The sequence below is a fragment of the Lactuca saligna genome, chromosome 4, assembly GCF_052625555.1.
Source record: "Lactuca saligna cultivar CGN05327 chromosome 4, ASM5262555v1, whole genome shotgun sequence".
NCBI lineage: Eukaryota > Viridiplantae > Streptophyta > Magnoliopsida > Asterales > Asteraceae > Lactuca > Lactuca saligna.
The window spans coordinates 336,565,744-336,582,495 of NC_136420.1; the positions used below are offsets into that span (position 1 = coordinate 336,565,744).

General features: G+C 34.6%; 3 protein-coding genes across 5 annotated transcripts; all 3 read left to right on the forward strand.

Annotated features, from left to right (window-relative positions):
* Positions 1-1,792: 1,792 nt before the first annotated feature.
* On the forward strand, positions 1,793-6,664 carry LOC145044202 (mitochondrial inner membrane protease ATP23-like). 2 transcript variants are annotated; one of them, XM_078993059.1, is made up of 6 exons: positions 1,793-2,034; positions 5,389-5,690; positions 5,789-5,910; positions 6,000-6,137; positions 6,248-6,331; positions 6,419-6,664. In XM_078993059.1, the coding sequence occupies exons 2-6, from the start codon at positions 5,573-5,575 to the stop codon at positions 6,551-6,553; spliced, it is 597 nt and encodes a 198-aa protein (XP_078849185.1). In that variant the 5' UTR covers positions 1,793-2,034; positions 5,389-5,572; the 3' UTR covers positions 6,554-6,664. The 2 variants fall into 2 exon arrangements, with proteins under 2 accessions (XP_078849185.1, XP_078849186.1); XM_078993060.1 differs by having other exon boundaries at positions 5,447-5,690.
* A 1,553-nt stretch (positions 6,665-8,217) lies between these two features.
* LOC145044204 (E3 ubiquitin-protein ligase RGLG2-like) lies at positions 8,218-12,144 on the forward strand. Of its 2 annotated transcripts, none has more exons than XM_078993063.1 (12): positions 8,218-8,473; positions 9,125-9,450; positions 9,820-9,904; positions 9,994-10,134; positions 10,229-10,342; positions 10,429-10,526; positions 10,606-10,685; positions 10,757-10,862; positions 10,946-11,073; positions 11,154-11,397; positions 11,475-11,531; positions 11,862-12,144. In XM_078993063.1, exons 2-12 carry the CDS (start codon positions 9,154-9,156, stop codon positions 11,940-11,942), a joined length of 1,431 nt encoding a protein of 476 aa, XP_078849189.1. In that variant the 5' UTR covers positions 8,218-8,473; positions 9,125-9,153; the 3' UTR covers positions 11,943-12,144. The 2 variants fall into 2 exon arrangements, with proteins under 2 accessions (XP_078849189.1, XP_078849190.1); XM_078993064.1 differs by lacking the exon at positions 8,218-8,473 and adding an exon at positions 8,649-8,771.
* A 139-nt stretch (positions 12,145-12,283) lies between these two features.
* On the forward strand, positions 12,284-16,290 carry LOC145044203 (uncharacterized). The gene is made up of 4 exons (XM_078993061.1): positions 12,284-12,634; positions 12,743-14,877; positions 14,964-15,213; positions 15,297-16,290. Exons 1-4 carry the CDS (start codon positions 12,571-12,573, stop codon positions 16,082-16,084), a joined length of 3,237 nt encoding a protein of 1,078 aa, XP_078849187.1. The 5' UTR covers positions 12,284-12,570; the 3' UTR covers positions 16,085-16,290.
* Positions 16,291-16,752: the final 462 nt, after the last annotated feature.

Sequence of the window (16,752 nt, forward strand, 5' to 3'; positions counted from 1 at the left end):
TTGTTGATCAAATTGTAAAAAAATTGATAAACATTTATAGCAAAAGCTAACAAAAAAAAAAACAAAAAATTTATACTAAAAATAAAACAAACAATAACTACGATTTTTGTATGTTATAAATATTGGCTATTTTTTGGTTGAAAGAAATAAAAGAAACATGGAACCTTTTAAAAAAAAGTGCTAAATAATCCCATTTTGATAAATAAGTTTAAAAGTATACCTATTAGGTAAATAAGTTTTTTTAAAACACCTATTTGGTTAAAAACTCTTATTTTCTACCACCAAAACCTAGGTGTTGTTTGTTTTTTCTCCGCAGATCTGCGTGGGTTCTTTTGTCTGCGCAGCGCAGACCACGCACAGGCTTAAAGGTTTGCAGTGTGTCTGTTTTTCTGAAATGCTAAGACATAAAAACGTCTGCGAGTGTTTTAAACCTTAAAAAAAAAAAAAAAAAAAAAAAAAAAAAAAAAAAAAAACGCATCTTCTATTACATCCGCCTCCATCGTCAAACCTTCCCACGGTCCACAGAACCATCCATCTTCAATCCATCGATCCATCGACCATCGAAGGCATCCCCGTCGCCGATTAGCACCCTCGTCGCCGCCTGCTCTCCAATCGAAGGCATCAGGCGCGCATTTGGACTTGTACAACGATCGATTCAGGCGACCAGCGTCGGCCATCGAGGCATCCCCGTCGCCGATTAGCACCCCCGTCGCCGATTACCACCCTCGTCGCCGCCTGCTCTCCGATCGAAGGCATCAGGCTCATCTCGAATTGTATCGCGATCGATTTAGCGACCAACGAAGCGAACAGGTATCTTCCTTGCGTTTTTTTTTTTTAATTCCAACATGAAATTGATGATTAATTGGTTTTTCTTGTTATCCCTCCGCCAGTGGTTCTCAATCAAATACCCTTCCAGTTTTCTTCAAGCACTTCTCTATTTGGAATTTCCGCTCAAGCTTTTGGCATTTGTGCTTCAGAGGGCAAGTCCGGTAATTCCACTATCTAGGTACACCTCCACCACTAGCATATTCTTGTTAATTGTTATTACAATAGATGTATATCTGATCCTTCACAATATGCTATTACAATACATGTATGATACATGATCAGATTAGGTTTTTGCATACAAAAAGAATGGAACCAAAGTCATGTATCATGTTTGATTGATATTCTGGAAAATAATATAAATATATAGAGTCTATTTTGCTGAAAATTAAGAAAATTAAAGAAAGTCTTGCCCTTTCTTTTCTTGCCTTTACTTAAATTCGGGTAAAGGTTTGTTGAAAGTTTAGTATGTGTTCCTTTTATGACTTATTATCAAAACAAAATCCCCTCTCGGGTTTGTTGGCTTAGACTTCCATGTATCAATTTTATTTTGGGTTTGTGTTCCTTTTTTAACGAAATAATTTTCTTGCATAAATATTGAGGAGGTATTGGAGGGTATTATTGCAGGGAAATATTAGTTGTTTTCTAAGTTATTGTATATTTTGGTGCCAAAAAATGCATCACAAATTGTTGATCAAATTGTAAAAAAATTGATAAACATTTATAGCAAAAACTAACAAAAAAAAAAAAAAAAAAAAAAACCAAAAAATTTATACTAAAAATAAAACAAACAATAACTACGATTTTTGTATGTTATAAATATTGGCTTTTTTTTGGTTGAAAGAAATAAAAGAAACATGAAACCTTTTAAAAAAAAGTGCTAAATAACCCCATTTTGGTAAATAAGTTTAAAAGTATACCTATTAGATAAATAAGTTTTTTTAAAACACCTATTTGGTTAAAAACTCCTCTTTTCTACCACCAAAACCTAGTCTCGTTCCTTCCGACGATTCCCCACCAAAACCCACCCCTGTTCCGGCTATTCCCCACCAAAACCCACCTTGCTGTTGCTGTCGCTGTCCCGCACCACCATCGACCTCCTCATACCGTCACAGGCCTGCATCCGGCTGTCGTTATTGCAAACCACCACGATCCTGCAGCATACCGCCACCGTCACTGCCCCAACAGCTCCATTAACGACACCTGAAGGTATGTAATGTGATTTCAGTTTGCTGAAACTTGTACAAAACTTCAATTGTTCAGCGTATTATTAATTTGCTTTAACGAATGAAGATGGAACTAGAAATTTGATTCACGTTTTAGCAGGCAAGGGAAACATTGGTTAATTTACACCTCATAACAACCACATATTATCTAGACTATGGATTTTGAGTACAATTTAGGAGTTTAGACCGGTGGTTTTATTAATTTGTGCTCTCCATTTTAAGCAAGAATCTTGAAGCAACACCATACCTTACAGAATTTGGTGTTTAAAAGAGAAGGAATTGCAAGTGGTTTTTTCAATTTATGTTCTCCACTTTAAATATCACTTTATATTATCAAGAATAGAAATTTGTAATGTTGTAACAACTTTTACACTTTACATGCCATTACTATAGGCTAATTATAAGTTTAACATTACTATATTTGAATATATGGCTCATTTCAGGTGAAATTTGAAAGACAAAACCCACATGATGATTTGAAATTAAAGTAACAATAACAAATTTGACTCCAGAATAAACAAATAAAACCCACATAAATTTTGAAATTAAACAACAATGTGTCTTTCACTAGCCATAGAAGTATAAATTTTATAGACAAAAAGGACAGATTTGCCCCTGTCCCATACATTGGTGGGTCTGTAAACCACAACTCAAAAAAAGACAGAATTGCCCCCGCCCAAACTCTCACCTTGTCCTCAAGGTGAAAGGAGGGAAATCGCCCAGTAATTTCCTCATAATCTTCCCATGTTGCTTCAGAGTCTAGGAGTCGCTGCCATTTGATCAAAACGTCATATGTCTCCTTGTTGTTCTCCAATTTATTCCTGATTCCCTTAAGTTCTTGGGGCTGCATGACCATTTCTAACTCTTCATTTAGTTGGGCTAGAATATTAGAATTTGGAATTAGAACTCCGTGAGATCCAACTATTATCACAAAAGAATAGAATAAAAAAACTTGCATTCAAAGAAAATGGCTCATTCTTTCGAGAGGAATGAAAGTGTGCACAACAATAAAAAAGGGAACAAAAGTGTGCACAACAATAAAAAAGTAAAAAAGACTAAACTGCCCCTCTGTGATTCTCATGGATTATGTTGCTGTGAATTGCTTGGCATGCTTTGATTCTCATGAAAATGAATAAAGATTTCAAAGTAAATTAGTTATTTTATACAATTTATTTGTTAACAAAATCTCAACCAAAACCACTATGGAGTACATATGTAATTATAAAAACAATCCCTTTTTATATTAATAAAAATATTTATATAATTGGATCCGAATATTTTCCAAACAGGTACGAAAGAATTTTTTTAATGTAAAAAATATTCTATAACATAAAATTGATTTGTCATATTTACTTAACCGTATATTAAAATGTCATTATATGTATTTCCCTTTACCAATCATTAAGTAGGAATTTATTTCAGTATGTTAATTTTTTTATAATATTTTTATTTATTAATTGTAAAACATTTTTTTTCTTATAACATCTTTTATTTTTTAATTATAAAACAGATTTTATTCTAAATTTATTATATGTTTTCATATATGTCTATCAATAACTTAAATTTAAAATTTTCATATAACAATTGTGTTTCCAACCTTAATTAGGTTATACCACATATATGTTTATTTGTTTAGTGTAAAGTACATTGGTATGTTCATTTGTTTGGGATTAATTAAGTAGAATGATACGTTAATCGTTGTTTATAGATCGAAATGACATCAAATAGAGAATGGATGTACACAATGAGACTCACTAGGAATGGGGCTTTCAATACCGAATTTCGACATTATGTCAAAGTTTCCTTAACTTTGCTTACACGAACGCAACAAACATCCAACATAGTATTGTGGAAGGGGTGGAGGTTTTTGAAATTAGATGCCCGTGTAAGAAATGCAAAAATCGTTATTACAAGACAAGAAATGTAGTTGAATTGCATCTATACCAGAATGGATTCATGGAAGATTATATGTTTTGGTATGCACATGGGGAATTATATCCAACACAAGAAATTGGTCAATGTTCAATCTCTGAACCGGCTCAAGACAATGATGAAGGTGTGGGTGATAATCGTAGATACGAGCAGATGATTATCGAAAGCATGCATCAACCTGAGGCTCCTTACTATCAACAGGCTCCTTATTGTCAACAAGCAAAACAAAACCCAAATCAATCAGCCCAAACTTTCTATAAAATGTTGAACCAAGTTAGCGAGCCTTTATGGGACGGGTCCAAAAAAGCTTCCACACTCTCCACCACCACCAGATTGTTGAACTGGAAATCGGAGTGCAATGTATCAGACTCTTCATTTGATAGATTAATTCCTATAATCAAAGACAATCTACCTATAGGTGAGAAGCTTCCTAACAACTTTTACGAGACCAAGAAAATGTTGAAGCCATTACAACTTCCTTCACAACGAATTCATGTGTGTATAAAAATTCATTTTAATTTTAATAACTCAATATTTTTCTATTTTTTCTTATAAATTCAAACTTTTTTCAAATGGTTAGAATTTTCATATATATATATATATATATATATATATATATATATATATATATATATATATATATTTTTGAATGAACCCATGTAATACATGGGTCTTACACCTAGTATAATGAATATTAATTACATCTTCAACATTTAATATGTATTAATTACTTTCTTAAAAAATAACGAAAATGATTGGTCCAGAATCAGTCATACATGCACACAATAGATAGTGAAAACATTTGAATATATATATATATATATATATATATATATATATATATATATATATATATATATTATGTCAAAATTAATGTAAATAACATAACCATTATAAATATATATTTTTCAACATTCTAAAATATATTTTTAAAATGTGATGAATTCGTGTAGTCTATGATATACTGATACTAAAAACTAAATTCTAGTTTCCCTTGTTCCTTTTAACTTAATTCGTGTAGTCTATGATATACTGATGCTAAAAACTAAATTCTAGTTACCCTTGTTCCTTTTAACTTAATTGGGCTTACTGGGTTAAGCCCAAAATTTATGCTTTCAGAGATCAAAATTTTCCCTGTATCTTTTTCCCGATTCCTATTCATTCTCCAAATTTGATTTCTCTCTTCCTCCCTCAAATCCCCCAAATCAATGATGTCTTGTAATTTTATTCCTCTCTAAAATCGACGTACGTTATATAATTGGAGCAATTTTTCTCAATGCATCAGATTATCGTATAGTTAGAGCTAGTTGTCTTCTGTTGCATCGTATTTCTAACCAAGAACAGTCAATCTCGTCTTCTTCTTCTCGTCAAACTGATATTCTTCATCTCATATTTCTGGCATTAGGGTTCTTTGGTTGGTGTCATTCTTTTGTTACTGATTCCATATCTGTGTTCCCAAGTAGAAAAGCTTCTCATATGCAAACTGACCCAACATAAGGCCCGCTTGCAACCGGATCTATCCCGACTGGACCCGGCGTCTGATTCTCAACGACCAAACCCGCAATCATCGTAATCGCCGCACCAACAAAATGGCAGCAGCATCCAATTCCGCTTCTGCATCCCCCTCCGGCAACAGCTTCTCGTCCGCCGCTAAGGACGGCATGACGGTGGAGGAGTGCGAGACTATGATCCAAAGAAGCCTTAGAAGTAATTCCGCATAACCTTTTTCAGATTCTTAGTGTTTAGGGTTTATAAGTTTTTTATAATTTTTGCATCGTAATCACTGAATCCGCCATACATATCAGCTCCATCGGTGAAGTTTTTACGGGAGCATTTGGAGAAAAGTGGATGTAATATCGCGTCCAATTTTATCAAGGCTGTCAATTGCGACCAAAAGATGAGTGGTGGTTATGTTCGCGGAGAAGGGGTAATAATAATTCTTGTATATCCATTGGATTGCCCTAATTATTCCTTTTGATTTACACAATTGAAACGCATATATGCTGCAATTTGTAGATAGTGGTATGTAGCAATTACATGAACATTCAAGATGAGGTAAATCAAGTGGTTATCCATGAACTAATTCATGCATATGATGATTGTCGAGCTGCAAATTTGGATTGGACTAATTGTGCTCATCATGCTTGTAGTGAGGTCTGAATCCTTATCAGTTATCATCAACCTTCTTATCTTCTTTCTTAAATCTTAATCGGTCCATTAAAAATCGTATTCCTTTTTTGCCACTGTTTCTATCTTATAAACAGATTCGAGCTGGGCATCTCAGTGGTGATTGCCACTATAAAAGGGAACTCTTGCGAGGTTTTATCAAAATAAGAGGCCATGAACAAGTAAGTTTATTTTTTATTAGTAATTAATATCTGCTTATTAAAATTTCAAAAAGTTACCCTGTTTTTATTTTTATTTGATATATAAAGGAGTGTGTGAGGAGAAGGGTAATGAAGTCATTAGCCAACAATCCATATTGTTCAGAAGCAGCTGCTAAGGATGCAATGGAAGCTGTGTGGGAGACTTGTTATAATGATACAAAGCCATTTGACAGAGCCCCTTGAGATTTTTTATATAATTTCTGGGTTGAGTTTTTCCCCATTTTTATTCAAAGTATGTAATTTTAAGAAGACTTGAGCATTGATATTCAAGTATATTTGAGAATTTTTCCTGAATATTTTCTCTATAATGTTTTTGCATTTCCATAATAATTGTTGTTTTCGACTTAGAATCATTTAGTCTAGATAATTTTATATGATTGTTTCTTTATTTATTTGTCATTTTTTTTCCTCTTCAACTTTCCAAAAATCGATTTATATGGTTAAATTTGTTTTTTGAATGTTAGGGTATTAATATATATTCAATCTAAAAAATAAAAAACATTATGTATACATCATTTTATCTCGACAATCAATGTCCTCGTATAGAACTTAATCGAGATTTATATTATAAAGAGCTTTATCGAGATCTATATTATAAAGAGAACTTATGAGCCTATATGGCTTTTTTTTAATCAAGTGAACATCAAAGTACTAAACAACTATTTTTGTCTGTATTAAGAAGACGCAGAAAGAACAAAAGAAACACCACAACCCAACGTTCTAGAGCTTAAATTATCAATTTATCATACAAAAAGATTCAGACTTTAGAAATTTCTCACAACTTTAATTTAACCACTCTAATTCTGGTTCTTTAACCGAGGTTATTGGAAGTAGCTAGACTAGAACACTAGCTGACTAGCATGTTCCAAACAGTGGACATACCTCGTATACAAATAGCCACATCATTAAACACATCAAAAAAACACAGAATTTAGGTTTAGGTTTGCATCTCTGGCAAGACTTAGAGATTCGGGGGTGATTGTTGGAATCCTAAGTCGATGATGAACTTGGAGGCCAGACAATCTAGTTGTTTTATGGCAAGTTGGTCATAAGTTTCCTAGTTTGATACAAGTTGGTATGTCAAGCTATATATACATGTCTATAATCAAGTTTAGGATTAAGAGAGACATATTGTAATCAATTAGGTTTGGATTATTTTTCCTATTAATCAAAGAGTAGTTTGGTTAAACATTGTTTGCAAGTACATTTTCTAAGCTTGAAATTAAAATTTTTTTTTCTTTGAGATCAATTTCGATTCTCTCCAACAGTTTAAACAATGTTTTTAATTCTTTTAAATATGGTGAAATTGTGGGACTTCTGCATTTGGTTATAAAATCTTATCTTTGACATGTCCTAAAATTTTAATGTCAACGGTTGAAGGAATGTTTCATAATTGCTGGGTAGAACGGTAGATGTGATCAATAACAGTAAAAAAATAATACAATCTATTTAACAAGTTTTATATAATCAATTTCAATGGATGGTACTCAACTATCTAAGCAACCATTAGACATCAAGTTACAATGAATAAGACATTTTTGTTTTTAAAAGGACTATTAGTTAATCCTCCCTCCACTTGTTGTATCTTTATCCAACCCAAAGAATATGGAAAAAAAAAAGCAACCAATCAGTAACTAATGCTTTTAATATTTTAGCATCAATAATTGAAACAAATAACATGGATCCTTAAACAAAAACAAATATAAACTAAACAATTTTGTTTATCATTTGTAAAATTCAAGTCAAATAAGAAAAAATTGGTTCATTTATCCGAACCTTCTTTTATTTACTTCGCTATCATACAAAATATAATCCATATATTCTAATGGAGATGTGTGGCCTACAACTCAACATACACCCAATTCAAATGATTTCGCACTAAAAAAGATTAAAGAATTTCAGCAAAGAACTTTGGTAGACTTCGTTCATCCCACCATGTGCATAATTCGATAGACTTCAACCAAACGAAGACTTCCAAAAGCGAATCCATTGATTAATTCAAAAGCTACGTTGCTTTTCGGAGACAATTCGAATCCTCAATTGTTGCTTTCAGGAAAGTAATTGTGAACCGCAAATGATCCTGTTTCGCTTAATTTAATCCAGGTTTGTTTATCTGAATCATTCATCTAGATTCATCAGTTCATCTCGTAGTTCCCTGTAAAATTGCGGATTAGATCAATTTCAGTCCAGTGCAGTCGAGTATCAGTGCCTGACGCTTAATTCAATCTTCATCGGTGGTTGTCGTTCGATTGACTTTCGCAGATCTAGGTTGATCACTGTTCGTAAACCCAAACTTGCTTTGCTTAACAACTTAGTTGTTAGAGATAAATCGTTAGATATTCCGGTGTCGTAAGCCGTGGGTTGACGTACATCTGTCGAAAACAAATTTTGCCATAGAAAGGTTGTTGTCTTCTTCTTTTTTCTTCTTTTTTTTTTTAAAAAATGAAATAGGCAAATTTGTAGTCGTACACGAAATAAATGCAGATAAAGTTACTCTACAAGTGTTATGTCGGCGAAGCTTCTTCGTAACCGCTTGCTAGGGTTCGTGGAAGACCCCATTGTTCTAATCTCGTGAACTCCTAGGTTTATAAGTATCGTCTTCGTGTAATTTCCAGTCTATCTTCTTCTGTTAGCGATTCAAAACATACCATAAATAAGGCGTTTCATTCCATCTTTGGGGTTTTACATTCAAATCGTTACAGTTTACATTCGAGAAGGTTGTTTCAAGAAAGATTATCAATCGGAATCTTGCAGATAACTTGATTTGATTCCGTTCGTATTGGATGGGGGGCAGAAGTTCAAGAGAGGAGCGTCCGACTGACAGACAGTCACCATCGTTCCAGTCAACATCATCTTTTACTGGAAGTCAATACGGAAACTATCCTCAACAATCTTATTCAAATCCGCCACAAGACGTTCATAATTATCCTGTTCATGAGGCTTATCCTGCTTATTCACAACCTTATCATGCACCCGCACCTGCACCATCACCATCACCATCTGGTCAACCCCATAGACCACAGAGGAGGCTTGACCGGAGGTATTCAAGGATTGCAGATAATTACACTTCATTGGAACAGGTAGAATTTCATGAATCTCTTTTTCTTACACATTTTGCAAGATGTGATGTATCCTATTCCTATCCAATGGTCACTGGATATGTCAATCTTATATAGAATTTGGATAATGGATTTTGTCTTTTGTGTTTGGATGAATTCTGGTATGCTGATGTTTCTTGGAGAGATCTTGTTTTCGAAAATATGTCATACTTTTGTAATATTGTGCATTGTATTGTAGTCTGTGCAAGTTGTTGCTAAAAAACTTGTTTTTTTTTGGTGGAACTTTTATGATAGTGGAAATTAGCACATTCATTTGGACTATTATCTTGTAGCTTTAGTTGAAAGCTTCCATTATTAATAGAATGACACTTCCACTATATTTTTTCACAGGTTACCGAAGCTCTTGCTCGTGCAGGGCTCGAATCTTCTAACCTAATTGTTGGTATTGACTTCACTAAGAGCAATGAATGGACAGGTAAATTTACGTTATTACCCTTTTTATTCTTTTTCTTTCATTGTGATGTGAAATACGCTAAGTCTAACTAACCATTTACTTACAAATAGGTTCAAGGTCTTTCAATAGAAAAAGTCTACATCATATTGGAGATGGTTTAAATCCGTATGAACAAGCAATAACCATTATCGGGAAAACATTAGCTGCCTTTGATGAAGACAACTTGATTCCCTGTTATGGTTTTGGAGATGGTATAATAGTAATTTAATCATAACTATTTACAATTCATAATCCAATAAAAATATATAGTATCTTACAGTTTTGTTTTTTATTACAAAATGGCAGCATCAACACACGATCAAGATGTTTTCAGTTTTTATCCGGAAGAAAGGTTTTGTAATGGATTTGAGGAAGTGTTGAGTAGATACAGGGAAATTGTCCCTCATTTAAAGCTTGCAGGTTTGAGATCTTAAACTCTATAATTTGTTTCCTTATGTAAAATTTACCATTTTGCCCTTTTAACCTCTTATGTTTTTTTGTTACAGGACCAACATCATTTGCCCCTGTCATTGAACAGGCTATGACTATTGTTGAACATACCGGGGGCCAGTATCACGTGCTGTTAATTATTGCAGATGGGCAGGTGATTTTTTTTTTTTAATAAATTTAATCTTTTTACAGTTTTACAAAATTTCCACAATTAACCTTTAATTAAATTTAAGGTGACAAGAAGTGTTGATACTGAGCCTGGTAATTTGAGTCCACAAGAACAGAGAACTGTGGACGCCATAGTTGAAGCAAGGTGCTTATAATTTATAATTTATATAATAAAACTAAAGTATTACTATAATTTATATTTTATAATTTATACAGTAAGGTTCCACTATCTATCGTATTGGTTGGAGTTGGAGATGGGCCGTGGGATATGATGAAAGAATTTGACGACAATATCCCCTCACGCGAATTTGATAATTTCCAGGTCAGCATTTGTGTAAAAAGACATGAATGCCCTTGAGTGTCATCCAATAATGTTAATAAATCTTGTTTGTTTTTGGATGTTAGTTTGTGAATTTCACAGAAATCATGTCCAAGAATGTGGCTCCAATCCGTAAAGAGACAGAATTTGCTCTTGCAGCTTTGATGGAAATTCCTGCTCAATATAAAGCAACACTCGAACTGAATATATTAGGGTAAAATTTAATTTACCTTTTTACCCTCTTGGTCAAATATTTATTTATTTTGTTGGACTTGGATTGGATGTATTGTACAGGAGCCGCAAAGGAGTTTCGCCACATAGGATTGCCCTTCCTCCTCCATCATCTTTTAGCCGCCACTCAAAACCATCACACTCAAGTAGCTTTCAAAAGGGGTCACAATCTTATTATGACCAAACTACCCCTGCCCCTTCCCCTTCCCCTTCCCCTTCCCCTTATTATCATCAAACTAGTCTTCCAAACAGGGCTCCACCTGCTCCTGCTCCTGCTCCTACTCCTAGTTCTACTTATGACAATCAGGTGCATTTTAGTCTTTTGGAGTTTTGACTTTTAAGAAAAAGGTTAATTGCAATTAATTATATCTATATTTTATGTAGGTATGCCCCATTTGCCTTACTAACCCCAAGGATATGGCATTTGGCTGTGGTCATCAGGTAATACTATTCACATATTATTATTATTAATTTTTTTGTAAAGTAATTTACATTTTTCGTCCCTGAGTGTAACTAATTATTTCAATTTTGATTCCAAAAACTTTTCTCTTGCAATTTTGGTCCTTATTTTTTCCAAGTAATATTTCTGGGACCAAATTTGCAAAACCAATAATTGACATTTCACTTATAAAAATGTTACGGAAACCTCAAACAATTGCAAGAGAACTTTTTGGGACCAAAATTGCAAAAATCAGCTATAATCAGGGACCAAAAATGCAAATATACTATATATTATGTATTATGGAGATGTCTATATATATATTTGTGCAGACATGTTGTGAGTGTGGAGAAACTCTACAGCAGTGCCCAATTTGCCGAAGCTCAATTGAAACAAGGATAAAATTATACTAATAAGTATTAAGTAATTGGGGTTGGTTTGTGTAATGTGTAATGTGTTGATGGTATGGTTATTGCTTATTAGTCTTAGAGCCATATATTCTTTTGGTGGCCGGATATGTTTTGCAAATTCTGTTTGGTGATTTTTTTAATTAACTTATATTATGTTGGCGAGTTGCGTTTGTGGATTTGTAAATCAAAGTGGATACTCATGTCATATCATGTACAGCTTTTCTTTGTTTGGAAACTTTTATTATTATTATTATTATTTATTGACAAAATTGCAAAAATGGTCCCTGTGGTTTGCATTTTTTCAGGAAAAAAGTCCAAACCACGAGTTTTTTGGTTTTGTGGTCCTTTTGGACTGGTTTGTTTGTGAGAATGGTCCCTATACTTAACACCCGTTAAATTCCATCCGTTAACCCCCTCATGTGCCTTGCACGTGAGGGTATTTCTGTCCTTTTACTTACAGTGTCAACACTTCCTTCTACCTTTTATCCCTCATTTACAATCCCAAACACCCGTCAACTCCCCACCTCCCTCCTTCTTCCTTCTGCTCCATTAAACCTGCAAAAAAAAAAAAGTCGTTATCGAAAGAACCTAATCGAAGCAAAAGGAGACAAGGTCATACTTTAAAGTCGAAATGGTGTACGTAATGTGGCAGATCAGACCAAAAAATGAAGTTGTCGACGTATCATCCTTATATGGTAAGTTGCTCTGTTTTCTTAAACATTCCTATTTTTCATTTTACCCTTGATTTATACTAAAATCCGCCAAATTTTGACTTTGTTATCATGTACAATTTTGACTTGTAGCGGGTGCACCCACATGGTTTAGTATTAAGCTTCATCATGGTGGGAAGTTTACTAAGTTACCTGACATAAAGTATACTGGAGGTGAAGTGCGTTATGTTGATTATGTGGACATAGATGAGTTTTCTGTACATGAACTTGATGCCATAATGCTTGACCTAGGTTACCTAGACCCACGGATGATTGAATTGAGTGTTGAATCCCCAGTGATATACTACCATTTCAGGATACCCAATGGTGACTTTCAATTTGGTCTTAGAGCTTTAGGGAATGATCAGGATGTTATCAATCTTTCTAAATTTATTCAAAATAACAAGTTGATTGAAGTGTACACAGAACATGGGAAGACAAATCTACTCACATACTTCATGTCTCCAAATGCAAAGGGTAAAGTTTTCATTGAGGAATTACCAGAAAATGATGATCAAGGGGCTAAATATGAGGCTGAAGTTCATGTAGAATCTCCATTGAGAAATATGAACCATGTCAATGATGAACCAATTGGTGAGTACATGTCTTTGATTCTTTTTGGGAGTAAAACTGATGCATTCTCTCCAGAGTATAGAAGGGGTAGAGTTGGGAATTCAAAAAGAGAGGAAGGTTCTTGTAGCAAGAGGCTTAATTTAGAGGATATTGATGATTTAAAAGAGAAGGAAAACACTAATGAGGGTGTTAAGGAGGTTCATGAGGCTGCAACTGTTGTTGAAGGATGCTACAATCCAGTTACTTCAAATATTGCTAATGTAGGGGATGAGATGATTGGGGTTCATGATAATGACCATATTGATGGATGCTACAACACCCCACCCATTAATGATGATGAAAAATATAATGAACTTTTTGACAACCTTATGGAAAATTTAAATGGAAGTGATGAGTATGTTGAAGAGTATGAAGGGGATGTTGAATCTGAAGAGAGTGATGAAGAGTATGAAAAGGATGAAGGTGATGATCATGATGGGAAACAATCAGAAAATGAAGATAAAGTGGATGACATAATGGATGAGGAGAACAATATAGAAGATGTTGATGTGGACATGGCAGACTTCTTTTTAAATGTTGAAAGTGATGTTGAAGGAGCATGTATTAATGATGGTCATGAACCTGAAGATATGGAAGTGATCAACAATGAGGAGTTCGAATCATTGGATGAAGGATCAGACCAAGACAGAGAAAGAAGAGCTCTCATAAGAAATTTGGGAAAAGAAAAAAGGTGCAACCTTGGGTCAGTACATATACAGTCATTCTCAGTGGGGCAAAAGTTTAAAAGTAAAAAAGAATTAAAGGAGTTAATTGATGTGCACGCACTAGAAACAAGAAGGAATCTATTCTTTAAAAAAAATGACAGTCAAAGGCTTAGGGCACAGTGCAGAGGAGTTGTACCTGTCATCAATAAAGGTCAAGTGGGGACTAAACCTACCACTTCAAAAAGCAAGGGCAAAGAAGTAAAGACACAAAAAGAAACATGTGGTTGGTATATACATGCATCTAGGTCAAACCCCGAATCTGATTGGTTTATAAGGACCTTAAACCAAACTCATACATGCTTACAAACAAGAAAACTCGGAGCTTGTACTGCTTCTTTAATCTGCAAGAAAATCATAGATCAAGTTGAGGCAGATCCGAAGATTCCTTTGAGAGCCATACAAGATCACTTTCAAAAGACCTACCAGGTGGGTATTTCAATGGATAAGGTGTTTAGGGCAAAAGATATGGCAAGAAAGCATGTAACTGGGGACTACACAAAACAGTTTGAGTTGTTGAGGGACTATGCTCTTGAACTTCAAGCTACAAACCCAGACACAACAGTCAAAATAGATGTGTGTCCGAATGGCAACCCTGCATCCCCAACAAGGCAGTTTAGAAGGATTTATGTATGCTTGGGTCCACTGAAAAAAGGTTTCAAAGCATGTCTTAGAGACTTAGTAGGTTTGGATGGTGCCTTCATGAAAGGCCCATTCCCTGGTCAGGTTCTTACAGCAGTTGGTCTAGATTCCAACAATGGAATTTATCCCTTAGCCTATGCAATTGTTGAGTCTGAAAACACAGCTAGCTGGAAGTGGTTTTTAGAAAACCTTGGGGATGACTTGGAGCTTGGGAGCAACTCAAACTATACTTTCATAAGTGACAGGCAAAAGGTAAATTAAAACTCATCAATTGATCATTTAGATTGTGTTTTTTTACCAAGAAATTAATTCTAATTATTGTATGTTGAGTCATGTAGGGATTACAAATTGCAGTTGATCAATTGTTTCCCAATGCTGAGCATAGGTATTGTATTAGACATATTCATGACAATATGAGAAAGAAGTGGGGGCAAACTGAGTACAGGGACCATTTATGGAGGTGTGCATCAGCAACCACCATTCCTGAGTTTGAACATTTGATGAAAGAGTTTAGTGAGTATGATAAGGAGGCATGTCAATGGTTGAAGCAAATTCCTCCTGTACATTGGGCAAGGAGTCATTTCTCAGGTAATTGTATATGTTTGCATATGGTAAAGATTATGTGTTTCAGTTATTTATCAGCATTAATTGTATGTTATTGTAATGTGCAGGAAGAGCTGTTTCTGATGTGTTGATTTCAAACATGTGTGAAGTGTTTAATGGGAAGATAGAGAAAGGCAGGGACAAACCTGTAATTTCATGTTTAGAGTTCATTAGGGAGTATCTAATGAAGAGGATATGCAATGTCATGAAGGCAATGAAGAAGGCTAAAGGTCCACTAACACCTACAGCAACAGACATCCTAGATGCAAGGAAAAAAGGTGCTTCACAATATATTGCTAGGTGGAATGGGGCAAACAAGTATCAAGTCACTGCAACATTGCAAGATCAACATGTGGTGGATGTTAGGAACCAAACCTGTACTTGCAGAAAGTGGGAATTAATGGGAATACCTTGCAGGCATGCAATTGCAACTCTGAATGAAATGAGCAAAGACCCTGAGGCTGAGCTTGACATTTACAAGTGGGTACACAAGGTGTATTGGCTAGAGACATGGCAAAAAGCTTATTCATTTAAGGTGGAACCAATTAAAGGGAGACCCATGTGGCCTAAAAGTAATTGTCCAACAAAGCTAATCCCTCCTCCACATCACACTCAGGTGGGAAGGCCTAAGAAAAAAAGAAGACAAAGTGAGGGTGAAAGGTTAAACAAAAGGCAGAAGGCAAGTGAAGGTGATGGAGTCAATGAGATGCAAGGAGAAAATTCCCAAGGGCCAAGAAATGATGGAGTGCAGAAGCTATCAAGGAAACATGTTAGTGTTACTTGTAGCAAATGCAAGAATAAAGGACACAACTCTAGGACCTGTAAAGGGCAAGGAGGGAATCAATCTAAGAAGTGATTGTGGTTATTTGTTGTGGTGCAATGACTATTTAGTTTCTTGTTGTTAAAAACTGTTTGTTTTTGAAAACTTTAGTTATGGTTTGATGATGTGGTTATGTATGGTGCACAGACACTTGTATGCTTAACTTGGTAATGGTTTTTGGTTCCACTCATGTGGTTAATGGAATGTTCATTTTGGTAAATTTATGACATGTATTTTGGTAATGTACTTTTGTTACATTTTGGTTCTATTTATGTGCTTATATCTGACAACTGATACACATTTTGAACACAACTGATACACATTTTGGAATTCATTACAAACATGATGAAGTCAAATTACAACAAAATTATACCATTTTTACCCTGCATCACTTGATCAACAAAAATCCCCACATTTGCCTAACCCTATCCCTTACATAGACCAAGTACTAAAGATAACAATCACAAACATAAACCAACTTGCACATAAATACATCTTCAGCTTGAAATCTTCATCCTTCAATGCATCACACCTTGCCTCCAACATGTTGTTCCTGCTCAAAAGTCCATTGCACTGTTCCTGTAACATGTTGATACTTCTTACCAGCCCATTACATCTTTCCTCCAATGTATTTATGTTTCTTAGAAGACCAGGTATGATGGTTTTACTCCTAGCACAAATAGGTGGGTCAACCCACCCGATAA

Coding starts and splice junctions, on each gene's coding strand:
- LOC145044202 (XM_078993059.1), top strand. CDS start 5,573: ATGGCAGCAGCATCCAATTCCGCTTCTGCATCCCCCTCCGGCAACAGC. Junction 5,691..5,788: donor GATCCAAAGAAGCCTTAGAA/GTAATTCCGCAT, acceptor CATACATATCAG/CTCCATCGGTGAAGTTTTTA. Junction 5,911..5,999: donor GTTATGTTCGCGGAGAAGGG/GTAATAATAATT, acceptor TGCAATTTGTAG/ATAGTGGTATGTAGCAATTA.
- LOC145044204 (XM_078993063.1), top strand. CDS start 9,154: ATGGGGGGCAGAAGTTCAAGAGAGGAGCGTCCGACTGACAGACAGTCA. Junction 9,451..9,819: donor ATTACACTTCATTGGAACAG/GTAGAATTTCAT, acceptor ATTTTTTCACAG/GTTACCGAAGCTCTTGCTCG. Junction 11,074..11,153: donor CTCGAACTGAATATATTAGG/GTAAAATTTAAT, acceptor TGTATTGTACAG/GAGCCGCAAAGGAGTTTCGC.
- LOC145044203 (XM_078993061.1), top strand. CDS start 12,571: ATGGTGTACGTAATGTGGCAGATCAGACCAAAAAATGAAGTTGTCGAC. Junction 14,878..14,963: donor TCATAAGTGACAGGCAAAAG/GTAAATTAAAAC, acceptor TGAGTCATGTAG/GGATTACAAATTGCAGTTGA. Junction 15,214..15,296: donor GGCAAGGAGTCATTTCTCAG/GTAATTGTATAT, acceptor TGTAATGTGCAG/GAAGAGCTGTTTCTGATGTG.